Source organism: Xenopus tropicalis, chromosome 1, assembly GCF_000004195.4.
Source record: "Xenopus tropicalis strain Nigerian chromosome 1, UCB_Xtro_10.0, whole genome shotgun sequence".
NCBI classification, from domain to species: Eukaryota; Metazoa; Chordata; class Amphibia; order Anura; family Pipidae; genus Xenopus; species Xenopus tropicalis.
Window position 1 is genome coordinate 6804498 of NC_030677.2, and position 27743 is coordinate 6832240.

At 53.9% G+C, this 27743-nt stretch overlaps 1 protein-coding gene across 1 annotated transcript in view; it reads left to right on the forward strand.

Moving 5' to 3' along the window:
- The first annotated feature begins 10664 nt into the window (after nucleotides 1-10664).
- LOC101734770 (mucin-2-like) overlaps nucleotides 10665-27743 on the forward strand; it is a 33486-nt gene continuing 16407 nt past the window's right edge. Inside the window, exons 1-2 of the mRNA XM_031895221.1 lie at nucleotides 10665-11467; nucleotides 20971-21023. Coding sequence (XP_031751081.1) covers nucleotides 11379-11467; nucleotides 20971-21023 — 142 coding nt within the window. The 5' untranslated portion in view covers nucleotides 10665-11378. The remainder of the gene's footprint in view (nucleotides 11468-20970; nucleotides 21024-27743) is intronic.

The window sequence follows — 27743 nt, forward strand, 5'->3', positions numbered from 1 at the left end:
GTTAGTTAATGCAGTGGGTTAGTTAGTGCCAATGCAGGTAATTAGTGCCAGATGCAGGGTATAGTTTTAGTAGCCAGATGCAGGGTATAGTTTTAGTGCCAGATGCAGGGTATGGTTTAGTGCCAGATGCAGGGTATAGTTTAGTGCCAGATGCAGGGTACGGTTTAGTGCCAGATGCAGGGTACGGTTTAGTGCCAGATGCAGGGTATAGTTTAGTGCCAGATGCAGGGTATGGTTTAGTGCAAGATGCAGGGTATAGTTTAGTGCCAGATGCTGGGTATAGTTTAGTGCCAGATGCAGGGTATAGTTTAGTGCCAGATGCAGGGTATAGTTTAGTGCCAGATTCAGAGTATAGTTTTAGTGCCAGATACAGAGTATAGTTTTAGCACCAGATGGCAGTGTATAGTTTAGTGCCAGATGCAGGGTATAGTTTAGCGCCAGATGCAGGGTATAGTTTAGTGCCAGATGCAGGGTACAGTTTAGTGCCAGATGCAGGGTATAGTTTAGCCGCCAGATGCAGGGTATAGTTTAGTGCCACATACAGGGTATAGTTTAGCGCCAGATGCAGGGTATAGTTTAGTGCCAGATGCAGGGCTCAGGTGAGTGCCAGATGCAGGGTATAGTTTAGCGCAAGATGCAGGGTATAGTTTAGTGCCAGATGCAGGGTATAGTTTAGTGCCAGATGCAGGGTATAGTTTAGTGCCAGATGCAGGGTATAGTTTAGTGCCAGATGCAGGGTATAATTTAGTGCCAGGTGCAGGGTATAGTTTAGTGCCAGATGCAGGGTATAGTTTAGTTTCAGATACAGGGTATAGTTTAGCGCCAGATGCAGGGCTCAGCTGAGTGCCAGATGCAGGGTATAGTTTAGTGCAAGATGCAGGGTATAGTTTTAGTGCCAGATGCAGGGTATAGTTTAGCACCAGATGCAGGGTATAGTTTAGTGCCAGTTTCAGGGTATAGTTTAGTGCCAGATGCAGGGTATAGTTTAGTGCCAGATGCAGGGTATAGTTTAGTGCCAGATACAGGGTATAGTTTAGTGCCAGATGCAGGGTACAGTTTAGTGCCACATGCAGGGTATAGTTTAGTGCCAGATGCAGGGTATAGTTTAGCGGCAGATGCAGGGTATAGTTTAGCGCCAGATTCAGGGTATAGTTTAGCGTCAGATGCAGGGTATAGTTTAGTGCCAGATGCAGAGTATAGTTTAGCACCAGATGCAGGGTATAGTTTAGTGCCAGATGCAGGGTATAGTTTAGCGGCAGATGCAAGGGTATAGTTTAGCACCAGATGCAGGGTATAGTTTAGTGCCAGATGCAGGGTAATAGTTTAGTGCCAAGATGCAGGGTATAGTTTAGCACCAGATGCAGGGTATAGTTTAGTGCCAGATGCAGGGTATAGTTTAGTGCCAGATGCAGGGTATAGTTTAGTGCCAGATGCAGGGTATAGTTTAGGCGTCAGAATGCAGGGTATAGTTTAGCACCAGATGCAGGGTATAGTTTAGTGCCAGATGCAGGGTATAGTTTAGTGCCAGATGCAGGGTATAGTTTAGTGCCAGATGCAGGGTATAGTTTAGTGCCAGATGGCAGGGTATAGTTTAGTGCCAGATGCAGGGTATAGTTAGTGCCAGATGCAGGGTATAGTTTAGTGCCCAGATGCAGGGTACAGTTTAGTGCCAGATTCAGGGTATAGTTTAGTGCCAGATGCAGGGTATAGTTTAGTGCCAGATGCAGGGTATAGTTTAGTGCCAGATGCAGGGTATAGTTTAGTGCCAGATGCAGGGTATAGTTTAGTGCCAGATGCAGGGTATAGTTTAGTGCCAGATGCAGGGTACAGTTTAGTGCCAGATGCAGGGTATAGTTAGTGCCAGATGCAGGGTATAGTTTAGTGCCAGATGCAGGGTATAGTTTAGTGCCAGATGCAGGTATAGTTTAGTGCCAGATGCAGGGTATAGTTTAGTGCCAGATGCAGGGTATAGTTTAGTGCCAGATGCAGGGTATAGTTTAGTGCCAGATGCAGGGTATAGTTTAGCAGGGTAGTTAGTTCCAGATACAGGGTATAGTTTAGCGCCAGATGCAGGGCTCAGCTGAGTGCCAGATGCAGGGTATAGTTTAGTGCAAGATGCAGGGTATAGTTTAGTGCCAGATGCAGGGTATAGTTTAGCACCAGATGCAGGGTATAGTTTAGTGCCAGTTTCAGGGTATAGTTTAGTGCCAGATGCAGGGTATAGTTTAGTGCCAGATGCAGGGTATAGTTTAGTGGCCAGATACAGGTTATAGTTTAGTGCCAGATGCAGGGTACAGTTTAGTGCCAGATGCAGGGTATAGTTTAGTGCCAGATGCAGGGTATAGTTTAGCGGCAGATGCAGGGTAATAGTTTTAGCGCCAGATTCAGGGTATAGTTTAGCGTCAGATGCAGGGTAATAGTTTAGCACCAGATGCAGGGTATAGTTTAGTGCCAGATGCAGGGTATAGTTAAGTGCCAGATGCAGGGTATAGTTTAGTGCCAGATGCAGGGTAGTGCCAGATGCAGGGTATAGTTAGGCCAATGGGAAGTAGGCCAGATGCAGGGTATAGTTAGTTCAGATACAGGGTATAGTTTAGTTTGCAGATACAGGGGTATAGTTAGCGCCAGATGGCAGGGCTCAGGCTGAGTGGCCAGATGCAGGGTATAGTTTAGTGCAAGATGCCAGGGTATAGTTTAGTGCCAGGATGGCAGGGTATAGTTTAGCACCTAGAATGCAGGGATAGTTTTAGTGCCAGTTTCAGGGTATAGTTTAGTGCCAGATGCAGGGTATAGTTTAGTGCCAGATGCAGGGGTATGTTTAGTGCCAGATACAGGGTATAGTTAGCGGCAGATGGCAGGGTATTAGTTTAGCCGCCCAGATTCCAGGGTATGAGTTATAGCGGTCAGATGCAGGGTATAGTTTTAGCGACCAGATGCAGGGTTATAGTTTAGTGCCAGATGCAGGGTATAGTTTAAGTGTCAGATCCAGGGTATAGTTTTAGTGCCAGATGCAGGTATAGTTTAGTGCCAGATGCAGGGTATAGTTTAGTGCCAGATGCAGGGTAAATTTGCCAGATGCAGGGTATAGTTTAGTGCCAGATGCAGGGTATAGTTTAGTGCCAGATGCAGGGTACAGTTTAGTGCCAGATTCAGGGTACAGTTTAGTGCCAGATTCAGGGTATAGTTTAGTGCCAGATGCAGGGTATAGTTTAGTGCCAGATGCAGGGTATAGTTTAGTGCCAGATGCAGGGTATAGTTTAGTGCCAGATGCAGGGTATAGTTTAGTGCCAGATGCAGGGTATAGTTTAGTGCCAGATGCAGGGTATAGTTTAGTGCCAGATGCAGGGTATAGTTTAGTGCCAGATGCAGGGTATAGTTTAGTGCCAGATGCAGGGTATAGTTTAGTGCCAGATGCAGGGTATAGTTTAGTGCCAGATGCAGGGTATAGTTTAGTGCCAGATGCAGGGTATAGTTTAGTGCCAGATGCAGGGTATAGTTTAGTGCCAGATGCAGGGTATAGTTTAGTGCCAGATGCAGGGTACAGTTTAGTGCCAGATGCAGGGTATAGTTTAGTGCCAGATGCAGGGTATAGTTTAGTGCCAGATTCAGGGTATAGTTTAGTGCCAGATGCAGGGTATAGTTTAGTGCCAGATGCAGGGTATAGTTTAGTGCCAGATTCAGGGTATAGTTTAGTGCCAGATGCAGGTTATAGTTTAGTGCCAGATGCAGGGTATAGTTCAGTATCAGATGGAGGGAACAGTTCAGAGGAAGCAGATAAATACTCCCAGGCCCTGGGGAACAAGCTCCAGCTGAGCTCAAGTGGTTGGAACTGGAAGTGACATTCCCTGCTGTGCTTAGGGTGTGGGGGGGGGCTCACCCCTGTAGGAATGTAATGAGATCTACGTGCCTGTGGCCCCATGACGTGACTAGGAGCCATACACACACACTGACCTGTCACTGCCAATGAGGAATGGCTTTGTTATGTGTGTGCGTGTCGCTTATCTCTATGTGCCCTGGTTATACATTAAATCCCCAGTTCCCACGTGCTGGAACATACACAGGAAATACTGCCCCCCCCCCGCGCTGGAATCTGCCTCTATATTTAGCTCTCTGTACCCCCCCCCAGCTCCCCAAATGCAACACACAGGAAAGCAGAATTGTCTGGCCAGCAAATACCCCCCCCCCCGAGTCACTCAGTTGGCTCTTAACTTATTATAATGGGACTCTACTGGTTATTAGACAGTGAGGGCAAGTGCCAATCCCCATGGGATTAACAGGGCAAGTGCCAGCCCCAATGGGACCTATAGACAGTGAGGGCAAGTGCCAACCCCAATGGGACCTATAGACAGTGAGGGCAAGTGCCAACCCCAATGGGACCTATAGACAGTGAGGGCAAGTGCCAACCCCAATGGGACCTATAGACAGTGAGGGCAAGTGCCAACCCCAATGGGACTAATAGGTCAAGTGCCAACCCCCATGGGACCTATAGACAGCGAGGGCAAGTGCCAAGCCCAATGGGACTAATAGGGCAAGTGCCAACCCCCATGGGACCAATAGACAGTGAGGACAAGTGCCAAGCCCAATGGGACTAATAGGGCAAGTGCCAACCCCCATGGGACCTATAGACAGTGAGGGCAAGTGGCAGCCCCAATGGGACTAATAGGGCAAGTGCCAACCCCCATGGGACCTATAGACAGTGAGGGCAAGTGCCAACCCCTATGGGACTAGCAGGGCAAGTGCCAACCCCATGGGACCTATAGACAGTGAGGGTAAGTGCCAGCCCCAGTGGGACTATTACAGACAGTGAGGGTAAGTGCCAGCCCCAGTGGGACTAATACAGACAGTGAGGGTAAGCGCCAACCCCAGTGGGACTGATACAGACAGTGAGGGCAAGTGCCAACCCCAGTGGGACTGAAACAGACAGTGAGGGTAAGTGCCAGCCCCAGTGGGACTGATACAGACAGTGAGGGTAAGTGCCAGCCCCAGTGGGACTGATACAGACAGTGAGGGTAAGTGCCAGCCCCAGTGGGACTGATACAGACAGTGAGGGTAAGTGCTAGCTCCAGTGGGACTGATACAGACAGTGAGGGTAAGTGCCAACCCCAGTGGGACTGATACAGACAGTGAGGGTAAGTGCCAGCCCCAGTGGGACTGATACAGACAGTGAGGGCAAGTGCCAACCCCAGTGGGACTGATACAGACAGTGAGGGCAAGTGCCAGCCCCAGTGGGACTGATACAGACAGTGAGGGTAAGTGCCAGCCCCAGTGGGACTGATACAGACAGTGAGGGCAAGTGCCAGCCCCTATAAGACTGCTGGTCTCACTGCCGTACTTGCTCAGTCTCTGTACTCACCTAATTCCAGACCCTGTCACATCCCTTACCCCCATATGTGGCCCCCGGGGCATTATATTTTCATGGGCTGGGGGGGTATCTCTATATGAGGGGCTTGGGCCAGAGGAATGATGTAGTCACATGGTGCAAGTAACACCAGGGCAGTCAATCAAAAGGCAGTCAAAGCAACTGGGGGCAATTTCCCCATCTCACCCCATATCCCCCCCCCCCATATAAGGTGCATGTCACCTCTCCTGTGACTTTTTCCCCATTCTGCCCCTGCCCTCCCCTCACTGGCTGGGCCCCAGGATTCAGACCCAGTACCGGGGGCCACACTCTTTGCATCCCAATGTATATAACTGCCCCTTTATGAAGCATCTTCAGCTTCTGGGGGTGCTGAGCCACACGGGGGGGCCCAGGAAATGCTCCCCATTCATCACTCAGTAGGTGGGGGCAGAACCCAGTATGAGAGATATGAGGGCTGTGCCTGGGCTTGTGTAGGGCTGGGCTCGGGGCCACACTCCCATGTACCGGCACCTCTCTCCCCAATGGCTTTAATTAAAAGAAAACAGACTGAAAGTGCTGAGCGGGTTGGGGGGGGTGGAAAGGCTGACGGGGGGGGCCCTGTAAGTCCCTGCACTGTGGGGTCCCTGGCTTTACCAGCTTTGGGGTGTCGGGGGCATTGGGCACATCTGAGATCCCCCCTCCTTGGGCTACTCAACTCTCTCCTCCCCAGTCTCTATGTAGGGCCCCCCCATGTTGCCCCACTGGGCCCATACCGTCCTGGGGTGCTAGCCAGGCTGGGGGGTCTGCAAGCAGATTGTTCTCATTGCCCCTATTGTATGAACCCCAATAACTACATGGCCCTAAAATAGCTAGCAATCTACTCACCCCTCCATGCTGGAATTACCCCTGGGGGGGGGAGTGAGGCCCTGTGTCAGGATGGGGTGATATATCCTCCACTTACCCTTCTGTACCAGAATTACCCCCGGGGAGTGAGGGGCCCTGTGTCAGTATGGGGTGATATATCCTCCACTTACCCCTCTATACCAGAATTACCCCGGGGAGTGAGGGGCCCTGTGTCAGGATGGGGTGATATATCCTCCACTTACCCCTCTATACCAGAATTACCCCGGGGGAGGGCTCTGTGCCAGGATGGGGTGATCTATCCTCCACTTACCCCTCTGTACCAGAATTACCCCGGGGGAGGGCTCTGTTCCAGACTGGGGCAGATTGGGAAGTGACCTTATTTGGTAGAAAGAAAATCATCTGCACAGGAAACAAATGGGACTCGTTCTCTTTTCTCTGCAACATTCCCCCCCCCATACTCACCCCTAATGCCCACTCACACTCATATGTACCCCCTAATGCCCACTCACACTCATATGTACCCCCTAATGCCCACTCACACTCATATGTACCCCCTAATGCCCACTCACACTTACATGTACCCCCTAATGCCCACTCACACTTATATGTACAGCCTAATGCCCACTCACACTCATATGTACCCCCTAATGCCCACTCACACTCATATGTACCCCTATGCCCACTCACACTCATATGTACCACCTATGCCACTCACCTTACATGTACCCCCTAATGCCCACTCACACTCATATGTACCCCCTAATGCCCACTCACACTCATATGTACCCCCTAATGCCCACTCACACTTATATGTACAGCCTAATGCCCACTCACACTTACATGTACCCCCTAATGCCCACTCACACTCATATGTACCCCCTAATGCCCACTCACACTCATATGTACCCCTAATGCCCACTCACACTCATATGTACCCCCTAATGCCCACTCACACTTACATGTACCCCTAATGCCCACTCACACTCATATGTACCCCCTAATGCCCACTCACACTCATATGTACCCTATGCCACTCACACTTATATGTACCCCCTAATGCCCACTCACACTTACATGTCCCCCCTAATGCCCACTCACACTTATATGTACCCCCTAATGCCCACTCACACTTATATGTACCCCCTAATGCCCACTCACACTTACATGTCCCCTAATGCCCACTCACACTTATATGTACCCCCTAATGCCCACTCACACTTACATGTCCCCCCTAATGCCACTCACACTTATATGTACCCCTACATGCCCACTCAAACTTATATGTACCCCCTAATGCCCACTCACACTCATATGTACCCCTAAATGCCCACTCACACTTATATGTACCCCTAATGCCCACTCACACTTATATGTACCCCCTAATGCCCACTCACACTTATATGTACCCCCGTAATGCCCACTCACGCTATATGTACCCCCTAATGCCCACTCACACTCATATGTACCCCGTAATGCCCACTCACACTTACATGTATCCCCTAATGCCCACTCACACTCATATGTACCACCGTTAATGCCCACTCACACTTATATGTACCCCAATGCCCACTCACACGCTTATATGTACCCCGTAATGCCCACTCACACTCATATGTACCCCGTAATGCCCACTCACACTTACATGTACCCCCTAATGCCCACTCACACTCATATGTACCCCGTAATGCCCACTCACACTTATATGTACCCCCTAATGCCCACTCCAAACACTTATATGTACCCCCTAATGCCCCACTCACACTCATATGTACCCTACCGTAATGCCCACTCACACTTACATGTACCCCTAATGCCCACTCACACTTACATGTACCCCTAATGCCACTCACACTTACATGTACCCCCTAAGCCCACTCACACTTATATGTACCCCCTAATGCCCACTCACACTTACATGTACCCCTAATGCCCACTCAAACTCATATGTACCCCTTAATGCCCACTCACACTTACATGTACCCCCTAATGCCCACTCACACTCATATGTACCCCTAAATGCCCACTCACACTTATATGTACAGCCTAATGCCCACTCACACTTACATGTACCCCCTAAATGCCCACTCACACTCATATGTACCCCTAATGCCCACTCACACTCATATGTACCCCTAATGCCCACTCACACTTATATGTACACCAATGCCCACTCACACTTACATGTACCCCTAATGCCCACTCACACTCATATGTACCCCCTAATGCCCACTCACACTTATATGTACAGCCTAATGCCGGACTCACACTTACATGTACCCCCTAATGCCCACTCACACTCATATGTACCCCTAATGCCCACTCACACTTATATGTACCCCTAATGCCCACTCACGCTTATATGTACCGCCTAATGCCCACTCACACTTATATGTACCCCTAATGCCCACTCACACTTATATGTACCGCCTAATGCCCACTCACACTTATATGTACCCCCTAATGCCCACTCACACTTATATGTACCCGCCCTAAATCCCACTCACACTTATATGTACTGCCTAATGCCCCACTCACACTTATATGTACCGCCTAATGCCCACTCACACTTATATGTACCGCCTAATGCCCACTCACACTTATATGTACCCCCTAATGCACTCACACTTACATGTACCCCCTAATGCCCACTCACACTTATATGTACAGCCTAATGCCCACTCACACTTACATGTACCCCCTAATGCCCACTCACACTCATATGTACCCCTAATGCCCACTCACACTTATATGTACAGCCTATGCCCCACTCACACTTACATGTACGCCCCTAATGTCCACTCACACTCATATGTACCCCTAATGCCCACTCACACTTTACATATGTACCCCTAATGCCCACTCACACTCATATGTACCCCTAATGCCCACTCACACTTATATGTACCCCCTAATGCCCACTCACACTTACATGTACCCCCTAATGCCCACTCACACTCATATGTACCCCCTAATGCCCACTCACACTTATATGTACCCCTAATGCCCACTCACACTTATATGTACCGCCTAATGCCCACTCACACTTATATGTACCCCTAATGCCCACTCACACTTATATGTACCCCTAATGCCCACTCACACTTATATGTACCGCCTAATGCCCACTCACACTTACATGTACCCCCTAATGCCCATTCACACTCATATGTACCCCCTAATGCCCACTCACACTTATATGTACCCCCTAATGCCCACTCACACTTATATGTACCGCCTAATGCCCACTCACACTTATATGTACCCCTTAATGCCCACTCACACTTATATGTACCGCCTAATGCCCACTCACACTTACATGTACCCCTAATGCCCATTCACACTCATATGTACCCCCTAATGCCCACTCACACTTATATGTACCCCCTAATGCCCACTCACACTTATATGTACCGCCTAAATCCCACTCACACTTATATGTACCGCTAATGCCCACTCACACTTATATGTACCCCCTAATGCCCACTCACACTTATATTATACCCTAATGCCCACTCACACTTATATGTACTGCTAATGCCCACTCACACTTACATGTACCCCTAATGCCCACTCACACTCACATATGTACCCCCTAATGCCACTCACACTCATATGTACCCCTAATGCCCACTCACACTTATATGTCCCACCTAATGCCCACTCACACTTATATGTACCGCCTAATGGCCACACTCACACTTATATGTACCGCCTAATGCCCACTCACACTTATATGTACCCCCTAATGCCCACTCACACTTATATGTACCCCCTAATGCCCACTCACACTTATATGTACCCCCTAATGCCCACTCACACTCATATGTACAGCCTAATGCCCACTCACACTTATATGTACCCCCTAATGCCCACTCACACTTACACTGAAACACACAAGGAATAATTGAGATACAGGGGTAACAGAGACAGATATGAGGGGCAAACAGAGATACAGGGGTAATTGAGATACAGGCAGTGCACAATTGAACTACAGGGGTAAAAGAGAGAGAGACACAGGGCAGAATAGGGGAATGGGGTAAGAGAGAGAGAGACAGGGCAGAATAGGGGAATGGGGTAAGAGAGAGAGAGAGACAGGGCAGAATAGGGGAATGGGGTAAGAGAGAGAGAGAGACAGGGCAGAATAGGGGAATGGGGTAAGAGAGAGAGAGACAGGGCAGAATAGGGGAATGGGGTAAGAGAGAGAGAGAGACAGGGCAGAATAGGGGAATGGGGTAAGAGAGAGAGAGACAGGGCAGAATAGGGGAATGGGGTAAGAGAGAGAGAGACAGGGCAGAATAGGGGAATGGGGTAAGAGAGAGAGTCGGGGCACCTTGAGAAAGAGAAAGTCAGCGATGGGACAAAGTCCATAAAGGAAGGGAAAGGAGGCAGAGAGCTGAGAGGGAGGGGAGAGGGTACGGGGGGGGGGGGGGGGGGGGCGGAAGGAGGAGAGCCGGACCCAACTGCAGACTGGGAGAGGAGAGACAGACTCTCACACACACAGAGAGGGGAAGACGCCATAGACCCCCCACTGCCATAAGGAGGACCCCTAGTCCTACAAGCAACAGAGGAGCCCCCCACTCCTACAGGCATCAGGACCCCCAGTCCTACAGGCACCAGGAGCCCCCCAATCCTACAGGCATCAGGACCCCACAGTCCTACAGGCATCAGGAGCCCCCCAATCCTACAGGCATCAGGACCCCACAGTCCTACAGGCACCAGGAGCCCCCCAATCCTACAGGCACCAGGAGCCCCCCATTCCTACAGGCATCAGGAGCCCCCCAATCCTACAGGCACCAGGAGACCCCCAATCCTACTGGCACCAGGAGCCCCCCATTCCTACAGGCATCAGGAGCCCCCCAATCCTACAGGCACCAGGAGCCCCCCATTCCTACAGGCATCAGGAGCCCCCCAATCCTACAGGCACCAGGAGCCCCCCAATCCTACTGGCACCAGGAGCCCCCCATTCCTACAGGCATCAGGAGCCCCCCAATCCTACAGGCATCAGGACCCCCCAGTCCTACAAGCAACAGAGGAGCCCCCCACTTCTACAGGCACCAGGAGCCCCCCAGTCCCACAGCCATCAGGAGCCCCCCATTGGCAGAAGTAGGACCCCCCCCCCCCAACAACTTTCCGATTGGCCTCCAGTTGCAGGACCCAGAGCGGAGCCCCTGTAAGGATGCCGACCCCCCCGGACTTAGAGTCGCACCACTTGTCGCTACTCACTGCCCAACAGGACGTACTGAGCGATCGCAGCTCCACCGACTGGTCAGTGACACCGGGGATTGGTGGGGGGGGGGTGCTGCCATATGGCTGCAGGGGGGCGGGGCAGTAGCGCTAACTGGGGGGGGGTATCTCGGCACTGACAGCCCGGGGGAATCTGTGTAACCCCCTTCATCTGCTGTGTCTGCTCACCCCCACTCTAACTTCCCCTCCTGTGTCCCCCCCAAATGATACCCTCTCTTTCATGGCCCCCCAAAATGATACTCTCTCTTTCATGTGCCCCCCAAAATTATATTCTCTCTTTCATGGCCCCCCAAAATTATACCCTCTCTTTCATGTCCCCCCAAAATATACCCTCTCTTTCATGGCCCCCCAAATGATATTCTCTTCCATGTGCCCCCCAAAATTATATTCTCTCTTTCATGGCCCCCAAATTATACCCTCTCTTTCATGTCCCCCCCAAAATGATACTCTCTCTTTCATGTGCCCCCCAAAATGATACTCTCTCTTTCATGTGCCCCCCAAAATTATATTCTCTTCCATGTGCCCCCCAAAATTAATACCTCTCTTCCATGTGCCCCCAAAAATTATATTCTCTTCCATTTGCGCCCTAAAATTATACCCTCTCTTCCATGTGCCCCCCAAAATTATATTCTCTTCCATGTGCCCCCCAAAATTATACCCTCTCTTCCATGTGCCCCCCTGCGTGTTATACCATCTTTTCTATGCCCACCCAGAATGATACCCCCTCTCTGTCCCCCAGAATGATACCCCCCTTCTCTGTCCCCCAGCATGATATCCCCCTTCTCTGTCCCCCAGAATGATACCCCCCTTCTCTGTCCCCCAGAATGATACTCCCCTTCTCTGTACCCCAGAATGATACCCTTCTCTGTCCCCACAGCATGATACCCCTTCTCTGTCCCCCAGAATGATACCCCCTTCTCTGTCCCCCAGAATGATACCCCCCTTCTCTGTCCCCAGAATGATACCCCCCTTCTCTGTCCCCCAGAATGATACCCCCTTACTCTGTCCCCCAGCATGATACCCCCTTTCTCTGTCCCCCAGAATGATACCCCCCTTCTCTGTCCCCCAGAATGATACCCCCCTTCTCTGTCCCCAAGCATGATACCCCCTTTCTCTGTCCCCCAGCATGACATACCCCTTTCTCTGTCCCCCAGAATGATTACCCCCCCTTCTCTGTCCCCAAGCATGATACCCCCTTTCTCTGTCCCCCAGCATGATACCCCCCTTCTCCGTCCCCCAGAATGATACCCCCTTCTCTGTCCCCCAGAATGATACCCCCCTTCTCTGTCCCCCAGCATGATACCCCCTTTCTCTGTCCCCAGCATGATACCCCCCTTTCTCTGTCCCCCAGAATGATACCCCCCTTCTCTGTCCCCCAGAATGATACCCCCTTTCTCTGTCCCCCAGCATGAAACCCCCTTCTCTGTCCCCCAGAATGATACCCCCCTTCTCTGTCCCCCAGCATGATACCCCCTTTCTCTGTCCCCCAGAATGATACCCTTCTCTGTCCCGCAGAATGATACCCCCTTCTCTGTCCCCCAGAATGATACCCCCCTTCTCTGTCCCCAGCATGATACCCCCTTCTCTGTCCCCAGCATGATACCCTTCTCTGTCCCCCAGAATGATACCCCCCTTCTCTGTCCCCCAGAATGATGACCCCCTTCTCTGTCCCCCAGCATGATACCCCCCTTCTCTGTCCCCCAGCATGATACCCCTTCTCTGTCCCCCAGCATGATACCCCCCTTCTCTGTCCCTCAGAATGATACCCCCCTTCTCTGTCCCCCAGCATGATACCCCCTTCTCTGTCCCCCAGAATGATACCCCCTTCTCTGTCCCCCAGAATGATACCCCCCTTCTCTGTCCCCAGAATGATCCCCCCTTCTCTGTCCCCAGCATGATACCCCCCTTCTCTGTCCCCCAGCATGATACCCCCTTTCTGTCCCCAGCATGATACCCCCTTTCTCTGTCCCCAGAATGATACCCCCCTTCTCTGTCCCCCAGCATGATACCCCCTTTCTCTGTCCCCCAGAATGATACCCCCCTTCTCTGTCCCCCAGCATGATACCTCCCTTTCTCTGTCCCCCAGAATGATATACCCCCTTCTCTGTCCCCAGCATGATACCCCCTTTCTCTGTCCCCCGCAATGATACCCCCCTTCTCCGTCCCCCAGAATGATACCCCCCTTCTCTGTCCCCCAGCATGATACCCCCCTTCTCTGTCCCCCAGCATGATACCCCCCTTCTCCGTCCCCCAGAATGATACCCCCCTTCTCTGTCCCCCAGAATGATACCCCCCTTCTCTGTCCCCCAGCATGAATACCCCTTTCTCTGTCCCCCAGCATGAAACCCCCTTCTCTGTCCCCCAGAATGATACCCCCTTCTCTGTCCCCAGAATGATACCCCCCTTCTCTGTCCCCCAGCATGATACCCCCTTTCTCTGTCCCCCAAGAATGATACCCCCCTTCTCTGTCCCCCAGAATGAATACCCTTTCTCTGTCCCCGCAGAATGATACCCCCTTTCTCTGTCCCCAGCATGATACCCCCCTTCTCCGTCCCCCAGAATGATACCCCCCTTCTCTGTCCCCTCAGAATGATACCCCCTTCTCTGTCCCCCAGCATGATACCCCCTTTCTCTGTCCCCCAGAATGATACCCTCTCTGTCCCCCAGCATGATACCCCTTTCTTTCTCTGTCCCCCAGAATGATACCCCTTCTCTGTCCCCCAGCATGATACCCCCTTTCTCTGTCCCCCAGCATGATACCCCCCTTCTCCGTCCCCCAGAATGATACCCCCCTTCTCTGTCCCCAGAATGATACCCCCTTTCTCTGTCCCCCAGCATGATACCCCCTTCTCTGTCCCCCCAGAATGATACCCCCCTTCTCTGTCCCCCAGAATGATACCCCCTTCTCTGTCCCCAGAATGATACCCCTTTCTTCTCTGTCCCCCAAGCATGATCCCCTTCTCCGTCCCGAATGATTACCCCCTTCTCCGTCCCCCAGAATGATACCCCTTCTCTGTCCCCCAAATGATACCCCTTTCTCTGTCCCCCAGCATGATAACCCCTTCTCGTCCCCAGAATGATACCCCCCCTCTCTGTCCCCCAGAATGATACCCCTTCTCTGTCCCCCAGAATGATACCCCTTTCTCTGTCCCCCAGATGATACCCCCTTCTCTGTCCCCCAGAATGATACCCCCTTTCTCTGTACCCCAGCATGAAACCCACCTTCTCTGTGCCCCAGAATGATACCCCCTTCTCTGTCCCCCAGAATGATACCCCTTTCTCTGTACCCCAGCATGCAAACCACCTTCTCTGTCCCCCAGAATGATACCCCCTTCTCTGTCCCCAGAATGATACCCACCTTCTCTGTCCCCCAGCATGATACCCCCTTTCTCTGTCCCCAGAATGATACCCCCCTTCTCTGTCCCCCAGAATGATACCCCCTTTCTCTGTCCCCCAGAATGATACCCCCTTCTCTGTCCCCCAGAATGATACCCCCTTTCTCTGTGCCCCAGAATGATACCCCCCTTCTCTGTCCCCCATCATGATATCCCCTTTCTCTGTGCCCTGACACCATATTATTGCTCCCTTTTCTGTTACCCCCAAGCATATTATTCTCTCTACTCTGTGCCCCCCAAAATTATATCTCCTTTCTACTGTCCCCACATTTTCCATCCTCCACCCCATGTTATACTCAACCTCCTCTATTCCCCCACAGTAATACTCCCCATTCTCTGTGTCCCCTCAGACTTCTCCCAGCCCTCTTTGACCCCCAGCATTGTACCTCATTTTCTGTGCCCCCCAGTTATGCTTCCCTTCTCTCTGCCACCACCTACAATAATAGCCCCCCCTCTGTTAATGTATTCTCTTCTCTGTGCCCCCTTTGAACTATTCCACTTCTCTACCCTCCCCTCCCTCTGCCTACATACCCCTCTCTGTGCCACCCCAGAGTTATACCCTTCCTTCTGTGTGCCACCCCAGAGTTACACCCTTCCTTCTCTGTGCCACCCCAGAGTTATACCCTTCCTTCTCTGTGCCACCCCAGAGTTATACCCTTCCTTCTCTGTGCCACCCCAGAGTTATACCCTTCCTTCTGTGTGCCACCCAGAGTTACACCCTTCCTTCTCTGTGCCACCCCAGGTTCATACCCTTCCTTCTCTGTGCCACCCCAGAGTTATACCCTTCCTTCTCTGTGCCACCCCAGAGTTTTATACCCTTCCTTCTCTGTGCCACCCCAGAGCTCTACCCTTCCTTCTCTGTGCCACCCCAGAGTTATACCTCCTTCTCTGTGCCACCCCAGAGTTATAACCCTTCTTCTCTGTGCCACCCCAGAGTTTATACCCTTCCTTCTCTGTGCCACCCCAGAGCTCTCACCCCTTTCCTTCTCTGTGCCACCCCAGAGTTATACCCTTCCCTCTCTGTGCCACCCCAGAGTTATAATACCTTCCCTCTCTGTGCCACCCCAGAGTTATACCCTTCCCTCTCTGTGCCACCCAGATATACCCTTCCCTCTCTGTGCCCCCCAGAGTTATATCTTCCCTCTCTGTGCCACCCCAGAGTTATACCCTCTCTTCTCTGTGCCACCCCAGAGTTATACCCTTCCTTCTCTGTGCCACCCAGAGATTCACCCTTCCTTCTCTGTGCCACCCAGAGTATACCTTCCTTCTGTGTGCCACCCCAGAGTTACACCCTTCCTTCTCTGTGCCACCCAGAGTTATATACCTTCCTTCTGTTGCACCCCCAGAGTTATAAACCCTCCTTCCTTCTGTGCCCCAAAACAAACCCCCAGAGTTATACCCTTCCTTCTCTGTGCCACCCCAGAGTTATACCCTTCCTTCTCTGTGCCACCCCAGAGCTCTACCCTCCTTCTCTGTGCCACCCCAGAGTTATACCTTCCTTTCTCTGTGCCACCAGAGTTATACCCTTCCTTCTCTGTGCCACCCCAGAGTTATACCCTTCCTTCTCTGTGCCACCCCAGAGCTCTACCCTTCCTTCTCTGTGCCACCCCAGAGTTATACCCTTCCCTCTCTGTGCCACCCCAGAGTTATACCCTTCCCTCTCTGTGCCACCCCAGAGTTATACCCTTCCCTCTCTGTGCCACCCCAGAGCTCTACCCTTCCTTCTCTGTGCCACCCCAGAGTTATACCCTTCCCTCTCTGTGCCACCCCAGAGTTATACCCTTCCCTCTCTGTGCCACCCCAGAGTTTATACCTTCCTTCTCTGTGCCACCCCAGAGCTCTACCCTTCCTTCTCTGTGCCACCCCAGAGGTTTATACCCTTCCCTCTCTGTGCCACCCAGAGTTATACCTCCCTCTCTGTGCCACCCAAAGTTATACCCTTCCCCTCTCTGGGTGCCCCAGAGTTATAACCCTTCCTTCTCTGTGCACCGCCAGAGCTCTTACCCTTCTCTTCTCTGTGCCACCCAGAGTTATACCCTTCCTTCTCTGTGCCACCCCAGAGTTATACCCTTCCTTCTCTGTCCACCCAGAGTTATAACCCTTCTTCTCTTGTGCCACAGAGCTCTTACCCTTCCTTCTCTGTGCACCCCAGAGTTTAAACCTTCCCTCTCTGTGCAACCCAGAGTTTATACCCTTCCCCTCTCCTGTGCCACCCAGAGTTATACCCTTTCCTCTCTGTGCCACGCCGAGCTCTCCCTTCTTCTCTGTGGCCACCCCAGAGTTAATAAACCCCTTCCCTCTCTGTGCCACCCCCAGAGTTATACCTTCCCTCTCTGTGCCACCCCAAGTTATACCCTCTTCTCTGGTGGCCACCCCAGAGCTCTACCCTTCCTTCTCTGTGCCACCCCAGAGTTATACCCTTCCCTCTCTGTGCCACCCCAGAGTTATACCCTTCCCTCTCTGTGCCACCCCAGAGTTATACCCTTCCCTCTCTGTGCCACCCCAGAGTTATTCAGCTTAGTAAGGAGACCCTCTGGTGGACAAGAGCTTTCGCCGCTGAGCTTTGCACCTCACAGGACCGATGAGATCCTCCCCCCCCCTCACATTATACTGTCTGGTACAGTTACTCCCATTGTGACAGTGCCCCCCATGAAACACATCGAAAAGGACACTCCCCCTCATTTAACACCTAATGCACAGTTGTGCTCTTCTTATCCCTACACAACCTCTATTTACCTAAAGATTTCCAGTTGCACTCACAGAATTCCTCAGATTTTCAGCTGTTTCATGGCTTCTGTAAAAACCTCATATCCCTAATGGGGTAAAATGGTACATTATCCCTTATAATAATGAGTGATTACTTCAGAGTTCCTGTATAACTCAGCCCTGGCAGCCCTTGGTGCCTTTTAGGCACAGAAACCCCTCTGTGACTGCTAAATCTTATTCATTACAGTAGGGGGTAATGCACATTACCCCTTATAATACATGAGTGATCCTCAGAGTTCCTGTATAACTCAGCCTGCAGCCTTGTGCTCTTTATATGGGGGGCACAGAACCCCTCAGTGATGCTAATATCCTTAATCATTTACAGTAGGGTACATATCCTTATAATACATGAAGTGATACTCAGAGTTCCCTGTATATACTCAGCCTGCAGCTTGTGCTTTATATGGGGGCACAGACTCCTCAGTGACTGCTAATATGCCTTATCAATTGTACAGTAGGGGGTACATTATCCCTTATAATACATGAGTGATCCTCAGAGTTCCCTGTAATAATCAGCCTGTCATTCTTGTGCCTTTATATGGGGGGCACAGAACCCTCAGTGACTGTAATATCCCTTATCGCATTTACAAGTAGGGGGTACTTATCTTATAATACATGAGTGATACTCAGGTTCCCTGTATAACTCAGCCTGCAGCCTTGTGCGCTTTTATATGGGGCACAGAACTGCAGTGACTGCTAATATCCCTTATCATTTTAACAGTAGGGGGTACAATTACCTTAATAATACATGAGTGATACTCAGAGTTCCCTGTATAATCAGCCTGCGCCTAGTGCCTTTATATGGGGCACAGAAGCCCTCAGTGACTGCTAATATCCTTATCATTTACAGTAGGGGGTACATTATCCCTTATAATACATGAGTGATAATAAGCGTAACAGTCCCACCCATCGGATGTTTCAGCACGACTATAAATGGGAATATACTGTAACACTGATGACAGACAATATTGTGATACTGTTTTGATTTGTTTTGTTTATTTTCCTCACATTCCCCCCCTCAACCCCCCCCCCCTTCCATGTTGAAAACCAATAAAGCAAATCTGTAAATAAACCAAGTATCAATAGAAGAGAGACACTGAGTGCAGAGTATAAATGAATAGTAACGTGATAGTACAGGGAGAGACATAGGGAGAGACAGGGTGTGAATCGTCTGGCCCCCCCCCCCTTGTTGATGCATTTGGGAAAAGGGTGAGAGTTCATTGGGGGATGATATCCATTCTGACAGGATCTGCACACAATTCCCCATTTATTGGGGTGTGGGAGAGTTTTGGGGAGATGTAATTTACAGAATTAAAGGTGCAGCCGGCGAGCAGGTAATGGGATTCTCCTCTTGTTCCACTCGGCTGTGTCTGTGTCTGGGGGGGGCAAAGGTTCTGTTCCATAAATAAGTGCGGAAGGCGGGGGGGGGGGGCAGGAACAGGGATGTGGGGCAAAGGTACAGAGCGTTGTAGCGCATTCCCAGTAACCAGAGCACAAACCAGCCCCCCCAGCCCAAAAATAGTGACTGTCTGGTGGCACCTTACAGCCCCTGGCATTCCAGTACGCAGAGGCACAAACAGCCCCCCAGCCCAATAAATAGTGACTGTCTGTGCACTTACAGAAAACCCCCTGGCATTACCAGTACCCAGAGGACAACAGCCCCCCCAGCCAATAAATAGTGACCTGTCTTGGCACTTCAGCCCCCGGCATTCGTACCAGAGGCGCAAACAGCCCCCCCCAGCCAATAAATAGTGAACTGTCTGTGGCCCTTACAGCCCTGGCATTCCCAAGTACCCAGAGGCACAAACAGCCCCCCAGCCCAATAATAGTGACGTCTGTGGCATCCTTAAGCAGCCCCCTGGCATTCCCCAGTACCCAGAGGCACAAACAGCCCCCCCCCCCAGCCCAATAAATAGTGACTGTCCCCTGTGCACCTACAGCCCCCCTGGCATTCCAGTCCCAGAGGCACAAACAGCCCCCCAGCCCAATAAATAGTGACTGTCTGTTGCACCCTTACAGCCCCCCGGCATTCCAGTACCAGAGGCGCAAAACGCCCCCCAGCCCAATAATAGTGACTGTCCTGTGGCACCTTACAGCCCCCCTGGCATTATCCCATACCCAGAGGCAAAACAGCCCCCCAGCCCAATAAATAGGTGATGTCTGGGCCCTTACAGCCCCCTGGATTCCCAGTACCCAGAAGGGGGCCAAAAACAAAACAGCCCCCAGCCCAATAATAGTGGACTGTCGGGCACCTACAGCCCCCTGGCATTCCAGTAACCCAAGGTACAAACAGCCCGCCCCCACCAGCCCAACTAAATAGTGACTGTCTGTGGCAACTTACAGCCCCCTGCATTCCCATACCCAGAGGCACAAACAGCCCCCCCCCAGCCCCAATAAATAGTGACTGTCTGTGGCACCTTACAGCCCCCCTGGCATTCCCAGTACCAGAGGCACAACAGCCCCCCAGGCCCAATAAATAGTGATGTCTGTGGCACCGTTACAGCCCCCCTGGCATTCAGTACCCAGAGCACAAACAGCCCCCCGCCAAAATAAATAAGTGACTGTCTGTGGGCACCTTACAGCCCCTGGCATTCCAGTAACCCCAGAGGCACAAACAGGCCCCCTCAGCCCAATAAATAGTGAACTGTCTGTGGCACCTACACGCCGCGCCTGGCTTCAGTACCCGAGCACAAACAGCCGCCCCCAGCCCAATAAAATAGTGACTGTCTGTGGCACCTTACAGCCCCCCTGCTTCCCAGTACCCAAAGGCACAAACAGCCCCCCCCCCCCAGCCCAATAAATAGTGACTGTCTGTGGCACCTTACAGCCCCTGGCATTCCCAGTACCCAGAGGCACAAACAGCCCCCCCCAGCCCAATAAATAGTGACTGTGGCCCCTTACAGCCCCCCTGGCATTTGCCAAATCCCACAGATTGCCAGTCCGGGTCTGTTTGTTCCCAAAGATAAAGGTGCAGAGATTAGTGGGGGGGACACAGATGGGGGCCGTATGGAAACCAAAGGAAAGGGATGTTGATAGTTATAATATTAGAAACATGTAACAATAATTAACCTGGTGGCTTACTCCACTCTCACTGTCACCTCTGACTGCCAGTTCCCCACTCTCAGCTTGGCCCTAGTAACAGGGGCCATAATATTTTCCTGCCAATGTTTCTCCTTCGTTGCCCCTTAGTGCCCATGTGGGAAACCGGTGACTGTGTTTTTAGCCAATTAGATGCAGGAAGGTAATGGCGGGTGGGATAGAGGAGAAAATGCTTTGGTGGGTGTGAGGCCCAGCCCTGTGGCCCCTTAGAGGCTTTACCTTCCTCAGAGTTATTGCCTTTGGCTGATTCACTTTTCCCTTCAGGGCTGTGTTTGCTTATGAGAAGCGCTGGGACCTGAAGCTGCTGGATTCTGGAGGTGAGTCGCCTGATGATATATCTGTCTGCTTTGTGTCCTGGTAGGGGGCAACTCTCTCAGGAGTATGGAGGGTGGGGGTAGGAACTGGGAAGGGTGGGGGTAGGAATTGGGAAGGGTGGGGGTAGGACTGGAAAGGGTGGGGGTTAGGACTGGGAACGGTGGGGTAGGAACTGGGAAGGGTGGGGGTAGGAACTGGGAAGGGTATGGGATAGGAACTGGGAAGGGTGAGAGTAAGGAATTGGGAAGGGTGGGAGTAGGAATTGGGAAGGGTGGGGGTAGGAATTGGAAAGGTGGGGGTGGGAACTGGGAGGGTGGGAACTGGGGGGTAGGCAACTGGGAGGGTAGGGGTAGGAAGGGGAAGGGTGGGGGAGGGTAAGGAGTGAGAGGGGAGGGGTAGCGGAGGGATGAGGGGAGGGGTAGAGCGGGATGAGGGGAGGGGTAGAGAGGGATGAGGGGAGGGATAGGGAGGATGAGAAGGAGGGGTAAGAAGAGGATGAGGGGAGGGGTAGAGGAGGGATTAGGGGAGGGTAAGGAGGGATGAGGGGGAGGGGAAGAAGAGGGATGAGGGGAGGTAGAGGAGGGATTGAGGGAGGGGTAGAGAGGGATGAGGGGAGGGGTAAAGAAGGGGATGAGGGGAGGGGGTAGAGGAGGGAATGAGGGGACGGGGTAGAAGAGGGATGAGGGGAGGGGTAGAGGAGGGATGAGGGAGGGATAGAGGAGGGATGAAGGGAGGGGTAGAAGTGGGATGAGGGGAGGGTAGCGGAGGGATGAGGGGAGGGGTGAAGAGGGATGAAGGGGAGGGGTAGAGGAGGATGAGGGGAGGGGTAAAGAGGGATGAGGGAGGGGTAGAGAGGGATAGGGGAGGGGTAGAAAGAGGGATGAGGGGAGGGGTAGAGGAGGGAATGCGAGGGTAGGTAGAGGAGGGTGAGGGGAGGGGTAAGAGGAGGGATGAGGGAGGGTTAGAGGAGGGATTAGGGGAGGGTAGAAGAGGGATGAGGGGAGGGGTAGAGGAGGGAATAGGGGAGGGTAGAGGAGGGATGAGGGGAGGGGAGAGGAGGGATGAGGGGAGGTAAAGGAGGGATGAGGGGAGGGGTAGAAGAGGGGATGAGGGGAGGGGTAGAGGAGGGATTGAGGGGAGGGTAAGAAAGGGATGAGGGGGAGGGGTAGAGGAGGGATGAGGGGAGGGTAGAAGAGGGATGAGGGAGGGGTAGAGGAGGGATGAGGGGAGGGTAGAGAGGGATGAGGGAGGGGTAGAGCGGGATGAGGGAGGGTAAGGGGGATGAGGGGAGGGTAAGGAGGGATGAGGGGAGGGGTAGGAGGGATGAGGGGAGCGGGTAGAGGAGGGGTATGAGGGGAGGGTAGAAAGAGGGATGAGGGAGGGGTAGGAGGGATGAGGGGAGGGGTAGAAGGAGGGGATGAGGGGGGTAGAAAGTGGGATGAAGGGAGGGGTAGAGGAGGGATAGGGCGGGGTAGAAGAGGGATGAGGGAGGGTGTAGAGAGGGATGGAGGGAGGGTAGAGGCGGGATGAGGGGAGGGTAGAGGAGGGATGAGGAGGGGTAGAAGAGGGATGAGGGGAGGGGAAGAGGGATGAGGGGAGGGGTAGAGGAGGGATGAGGGAGGGGTTAAGAGGAGGGATGAGGGGGAGGGGTAAAGGAAGGGATGAGGGAGGGGTAGAGAAGGATGAGGGAGGGGTAGAGGAGGGATGAGGGGAGGGTAGAGGAGGATGAGGGGAGGGGTGAGGAGGGATGAGGGAGGGTTTAGAGGAGGGATGAGGGGAGGGGTCGAGGAAGGGATGAGGGGAGGGGTCAGAGGAGGGATGGGGGAGGGCTAAGAGGAGGGATGAGGGGAGGTAGAGAGGGATGAGGGGAGGGTAGAAGAGGGATGAGGGAGGGGTAAGAGGAGGGATGAGGGGAGGGTAAGAGGAGGGATTAGGGAGGAGTAGAAGAGCGATGAGGGAGGGGTAAGGAGGGTGAGGGAGGGAAGAGGGATGGGGAGGCGTAGAGGGAGGGTTAGGGGAGGTAGAGAAAGGGATGAGGGGAGGGTAGAGGAAGGATTAGGGGAGGTAGAGGAGGGATGGGGGAAGGGGTAGAGGAGGGATTGGGGAGGGTAGAGGAGGATGAGGGGAGGGGTAGAGGGGATGAGGGGAGGGGTAGAGGAGGGATTAGGGAGGTAGAGGAGGGATGAGGGGAGGGGGTCAGAGGAAGGGATTAGGGGAGGGGTAAGAGGAGGGATGAGGGGGCAGGGTAGAGAGGGATGAGGGGAGGGGTAAGAGGAGGGATGAGGGGGGGTTAAGGAGGGATGAGGGGAGGGGTAAGAGGAGGGATAGGGGAGGTAGGGAGGGATTAGGGAGGGTAGAGGAGGGATGAGGGAGGGTAGAGGAGGGAGAGGGAGGGTAAGAGGAGGGATGAGGGGAGGGGTAGAGAGGGATGAGGGGAGGGGTAGAAGTGGGATGAGGGGAGGGAAGAGGAGGGGTTGGGAAGGGTAGAGGAGGGATGAAGGGGAGGGTTAGAGGAGGGATGAGGGGAGGTTAAGGAGGGATGAGGGGAGGGGTAAGAGGAGGGATGAGGGGAAGGGTAGAGGAGGGAAGAGGGGAGGGTAGAGGAGGATTAGGGGAGGGTAGAGGAGGGATTAGGGGAGGGGCTAGAGGAGGATGCGGGAGGGGTAGAGGAGGGATGAGGGGAGGGTAGAGAGGGAAGAGCGGGAGGGTAGAGGAGGGGATTCGGGGAGGGTAAGAGGGGGATTTAGGGGAGGGGAGAGGGGGATGAGGGAGGGTAGAGGAGGGTGAAGGGGAGGGGTAGAGGAGGGATGAGGGGAGGGGTAGAGGAGGGATGAGGGGCAGGGGTTAGAGTGGGAAGACGGGAGGTAGAGGAGGGTTAGGGAAGGGTAGAGGAGGGATGAGGGAGGGTTAGAGGAGGGATGAGGGAGGGTTAGAGGAGGGATGAGGGGGTGAGGAGGGAGAGGGGAGGTAGGGAGGAGAGGGGAGGGTAGAAGGAGGGATTCGGGGAGGGTAGAGGAGGATTAGGGGGAGGGGTAGAGGAGGGATGAGGGGAGGGGTAGAAGAAGGGATTGGGGAGGTGGTAGAGGAGGGATGAGGGGGGGTATAAGGGAGGGATTAGGGGAGGGGTAGAGGAGGGATGAGGGGAGGGTAGAGGAGGGATGAGGGGAGGGGTAGAGGAGGGATGAGGGGGAGGGTTAAGAGGAGGGATGAGGGGAGGTTAGAGGAGGGATGAGGGGAAGGGTTACGAGGAGGGATGAGGGGAGGGGTAGAAGGAGGGATGAGGGGAGGGTTAGAGGAGGGATGAAGGGGAGGGGGTAGAGGAGGGATGAGGGGAGGTTAGAGGAGGGATGAGGGGAGCGTTAGAGGAGGGATGAAGGGGAGGGTTAGAGAGGGATGAGGGAGGGGTAGGGAGGGATGAGGGGCGGGTAAGGAGGGATGAGGGGAGGGTTAGAGGAGGGATGAGGAGGGGTAGGAGGATGAGGGGATGGTGTTAGAGGAGGGATGAGGGGAGGGGTAGAGGAGGGATGAGGGGGGGGTAGAGGAAAGGGCTGAGGGGGGTAGGAGGGATGAGGGGAGGGGTAGAGGAGGGATGAAGGGGAGGGTTTAGAGGAGGGATGAGGGAGGGTTAAAGGAGGGATGAGGGGAGGGTAGAGGAGGGATGAGGGGAGGGGTAGACGGAGGGATGGAAGGGAGGGGTTAAAGAAAAAAGGGGAAAGGGGGAAAAAATTGAGGGGAGGGGTAGAAGTGGGATGAGGGAGGGTAGAGGGAGGGGTTAGGCGAAGGGTAGGGAGGGATGACGGGAGGGTTAAAGGAGGGATGAGGGGAGGGTACGGGAGGGATGAAAGGGGAGGATTAAAGAGGGAATGAGGGGAGGGTAGAGGAGATGAGGGAGGTAGAGGAGGAGAGGGGAGGGTAGAGGAGGGTATGAGGGGAGGGGTAGAGGAGGGATGAGGGGGGGGGTAGAGGAGGATGAAGGGGGGGTAGAGGAGGGATGAGGGGAGGGGTAGAGGAGGATGAGGGGAGGGTTAGAGGAGGGATGAGGGGGAGGGTTAAGGAGGTAATGAGGGAGGGGTTAGAGGAGGGATGAGGGGAGGGGTAGAGGAGGATGAGGGAGGGGTAGAGGAGGGATGAAGGGGAGGGGTAGGAGGAGGGATGAGGGAGGGATAGAGGAGGGATGAGGGAAGGGGTAGAGGAGGGAATGAGGGGAGGGATAGAGGAAGGGATGAGGGGAGGGGTAGAGGAGGGGATGAGGGGAGGGATAGAGAGGGATTAGGGGAAGGGGTAGAGAGGGATGAACGGGGAGGGGTAAGCCGGAGGGATAGGGGGAGGGGTAGAGGAGGGATTGAGGGGGAGGGGTAGAGGAGGGATGAGGGGAAGGGTTAGAGGAGGGATGAGGGGAGGGGTAGAGGAGGATGGGGGAGCGGTAGAGGAGGGATGAGGGGGGGTAGAGGAGGGATGAAGGGGAGGGGTAGAGGAGGCGATAGGGGAGGGTAGAGGAGGGATGAGGGAAGGGGTAGAGGGAGGCGAGAGGGGGGTAAACGTGGGATGAGGGAGGGTAGAGGAGGGGTTAGGGAAGGGTAGAGGAGGGATGAGGGGAGGGTTAGGGAGGGATGAGGGGAGGGTAGAGGAGGGAAGAGGGGAGGGTAGAGAGGGAAGAGGGGAGGGAGAGGAGGGTAGGGGAGGGTAGAGGAGGGATTAGGGGAGGGGTAGAGGAGGGATTTAGGGAGGGGTAGAGGAGGGATGAGGGGAGGGGAGAGGAGGGATTAGGGGAGGGGTAAGGAGGGATGAGGGGAGGGTAGAGGAGGATTAGGGGAGGGGTAGAGGAGGGATGAGGGGAGGGGTAGAGGAGGATGGAGGGGAGGGTTAGAGGAGGGATGAGGGGAGGGTTAGAGGAGGGATGAGGGGAGGGTAGAGGAGGATGAGGAGGGGTAGAGGAGGGATGAGGGAGGGATAGAGGAGGGAATGAGGGGAGCGGTTAGAGGAGGGATGAGGGGAGGGATAGAGGAGGGATGAGGGGAGGGGTAGAGGAGGGATGGAGGGGAGGGGTACGAGGAGGGATGAGGGCGGATAGAGAGGGATGAGGGGAGGGTAGAGGAGGGATGAGGGGAGGGATAGAGGAAGGGATGAGGGGAGGGGTAGAGGAGGATGGGGGAGGGATAGAGGAGGATTAGGGAGGGGTTAGAAGGAGGGAATGAGGGAGGGGAAGAGGAGGGATGAGGGAGGGGTAGTAGGAGGGATGAGGGGAGGGTAGAGGAGGGATAGGGAGGGTTAGAGGAGGGATGAGGGGAGGGGTAATGAGGGAGGGATGAGGGGGAGGGTAGAGGAGGGATGAAGGGGAGGGTAGAGGGGGATGAGGGGAGGGTTATGAGGAGGGAATGAGGGGAGGGGTAGAGGAGGGATGAGGGAGGGTAAGAGGAGGGATGGAGGGGAAGGGGTAGAGGAGGATGAGGGGAGGGGTAAGAAGAGGGATGAGGGGAGGGGTAGAGGAGGGATGAGGGGAGGGGTAGAGGAGGGATGAGGGGAGGGGTAGAAGAGGGATGAGGGGAGGGGTGAGTGAGGATGGGGGGAGGGGAAAGGAGGGATGAGGGGAGGGGTAGAGATGGGATGAAGGGCAGGGGTAGAGGAGGGAATGCGAGGGGAGGGAGTAGAGGAGGGATGAAGGAGGGGTGAGGAGGGATGAGGGGAGGGTAGAGGAGGATGAGGGGAGGGGTAGAGGAGGGATGAGGGGAAAGGGTAGAGGAGGGATGAGGGAAGGGCTAGAGGAGGGATGAGGGGAGGGGTAGAGGAGGGATGAGGGAGGGTAAAGAGGGGGCATGAGGGAGGGGTAGAGAGGGATGAGGGAGGGTAGAGGAGGGGAATTAGGGAGGGTAGAGGAAGGATGAGGGGAGGGGTAGAGGAGGGTGAGGAGGGTAGAGGAGGATGAGGGGAGGGTAGAGGAGGGATTAGGGAGGGTGAGGAGGGATGAGGGGAGGGTAGAGGAAGGATTAGGGAGGGTAGAGGAGGGAATGGAGGGAGGGGTAGAGAGGGATTAGGGGGAGGGAAGAGGAGGGATGAGGGGAGGGGTAGAGGAGGGATGAGGGGAGGGTAAGGGGGGATTAGGGGAGGGGAGAGGAGGGATGAGGGGGAGGGGTAGAGGAGGATGAGGGGGGTAGAGGAGGGCTGAAGGGGAGGGGTAGAGGAGGATGAGGGGAGGGTTAAGGAGGGATGAGGGGAGGGGTAGAGGAGAGGATGAGGGGAGGGTAGAGGAGGGAAGGAGGGGAAGGGTGAGGAGGGATGAAGGGAGGGTAGAGGAGGGATGAGGGGAGGGGTAGAGGAGGGATAGAGGGAGGGGTAGAGGAGGGTAGAGGGAGGGGTAGAGGGGATGAGGGGAGGGTAGAGGAGGGGAGAAGGAGGGTAGAGGAGGGATGAGGGGAGGGTTAGAGGAGGGATTAGGGGAGGGTAGAGGAGGGATGAGGGAGGAGGTAGAGGAGGGAGAGGGGAGTAGAGGAGGTAGAGGAGGTAGGGAGGGATTAGGGGGGTTAGAGGAGGGATGAGGGGAGGGGTAGAGGAGGGATGAGGGGAGGGGTAGAGGAGGGATGAGGGGAGGAGGAGAGGAGGGATGAGGGGAGGGTTAGAGGAGAGTAGATGTTGGGGTAGAAGATAGTTCTGATACAATGCAACCAAACACAAGGGGAGCCCCCCTCCCAATTCCTTATGTAATAATGTGCCAGTATCTGCCCCCG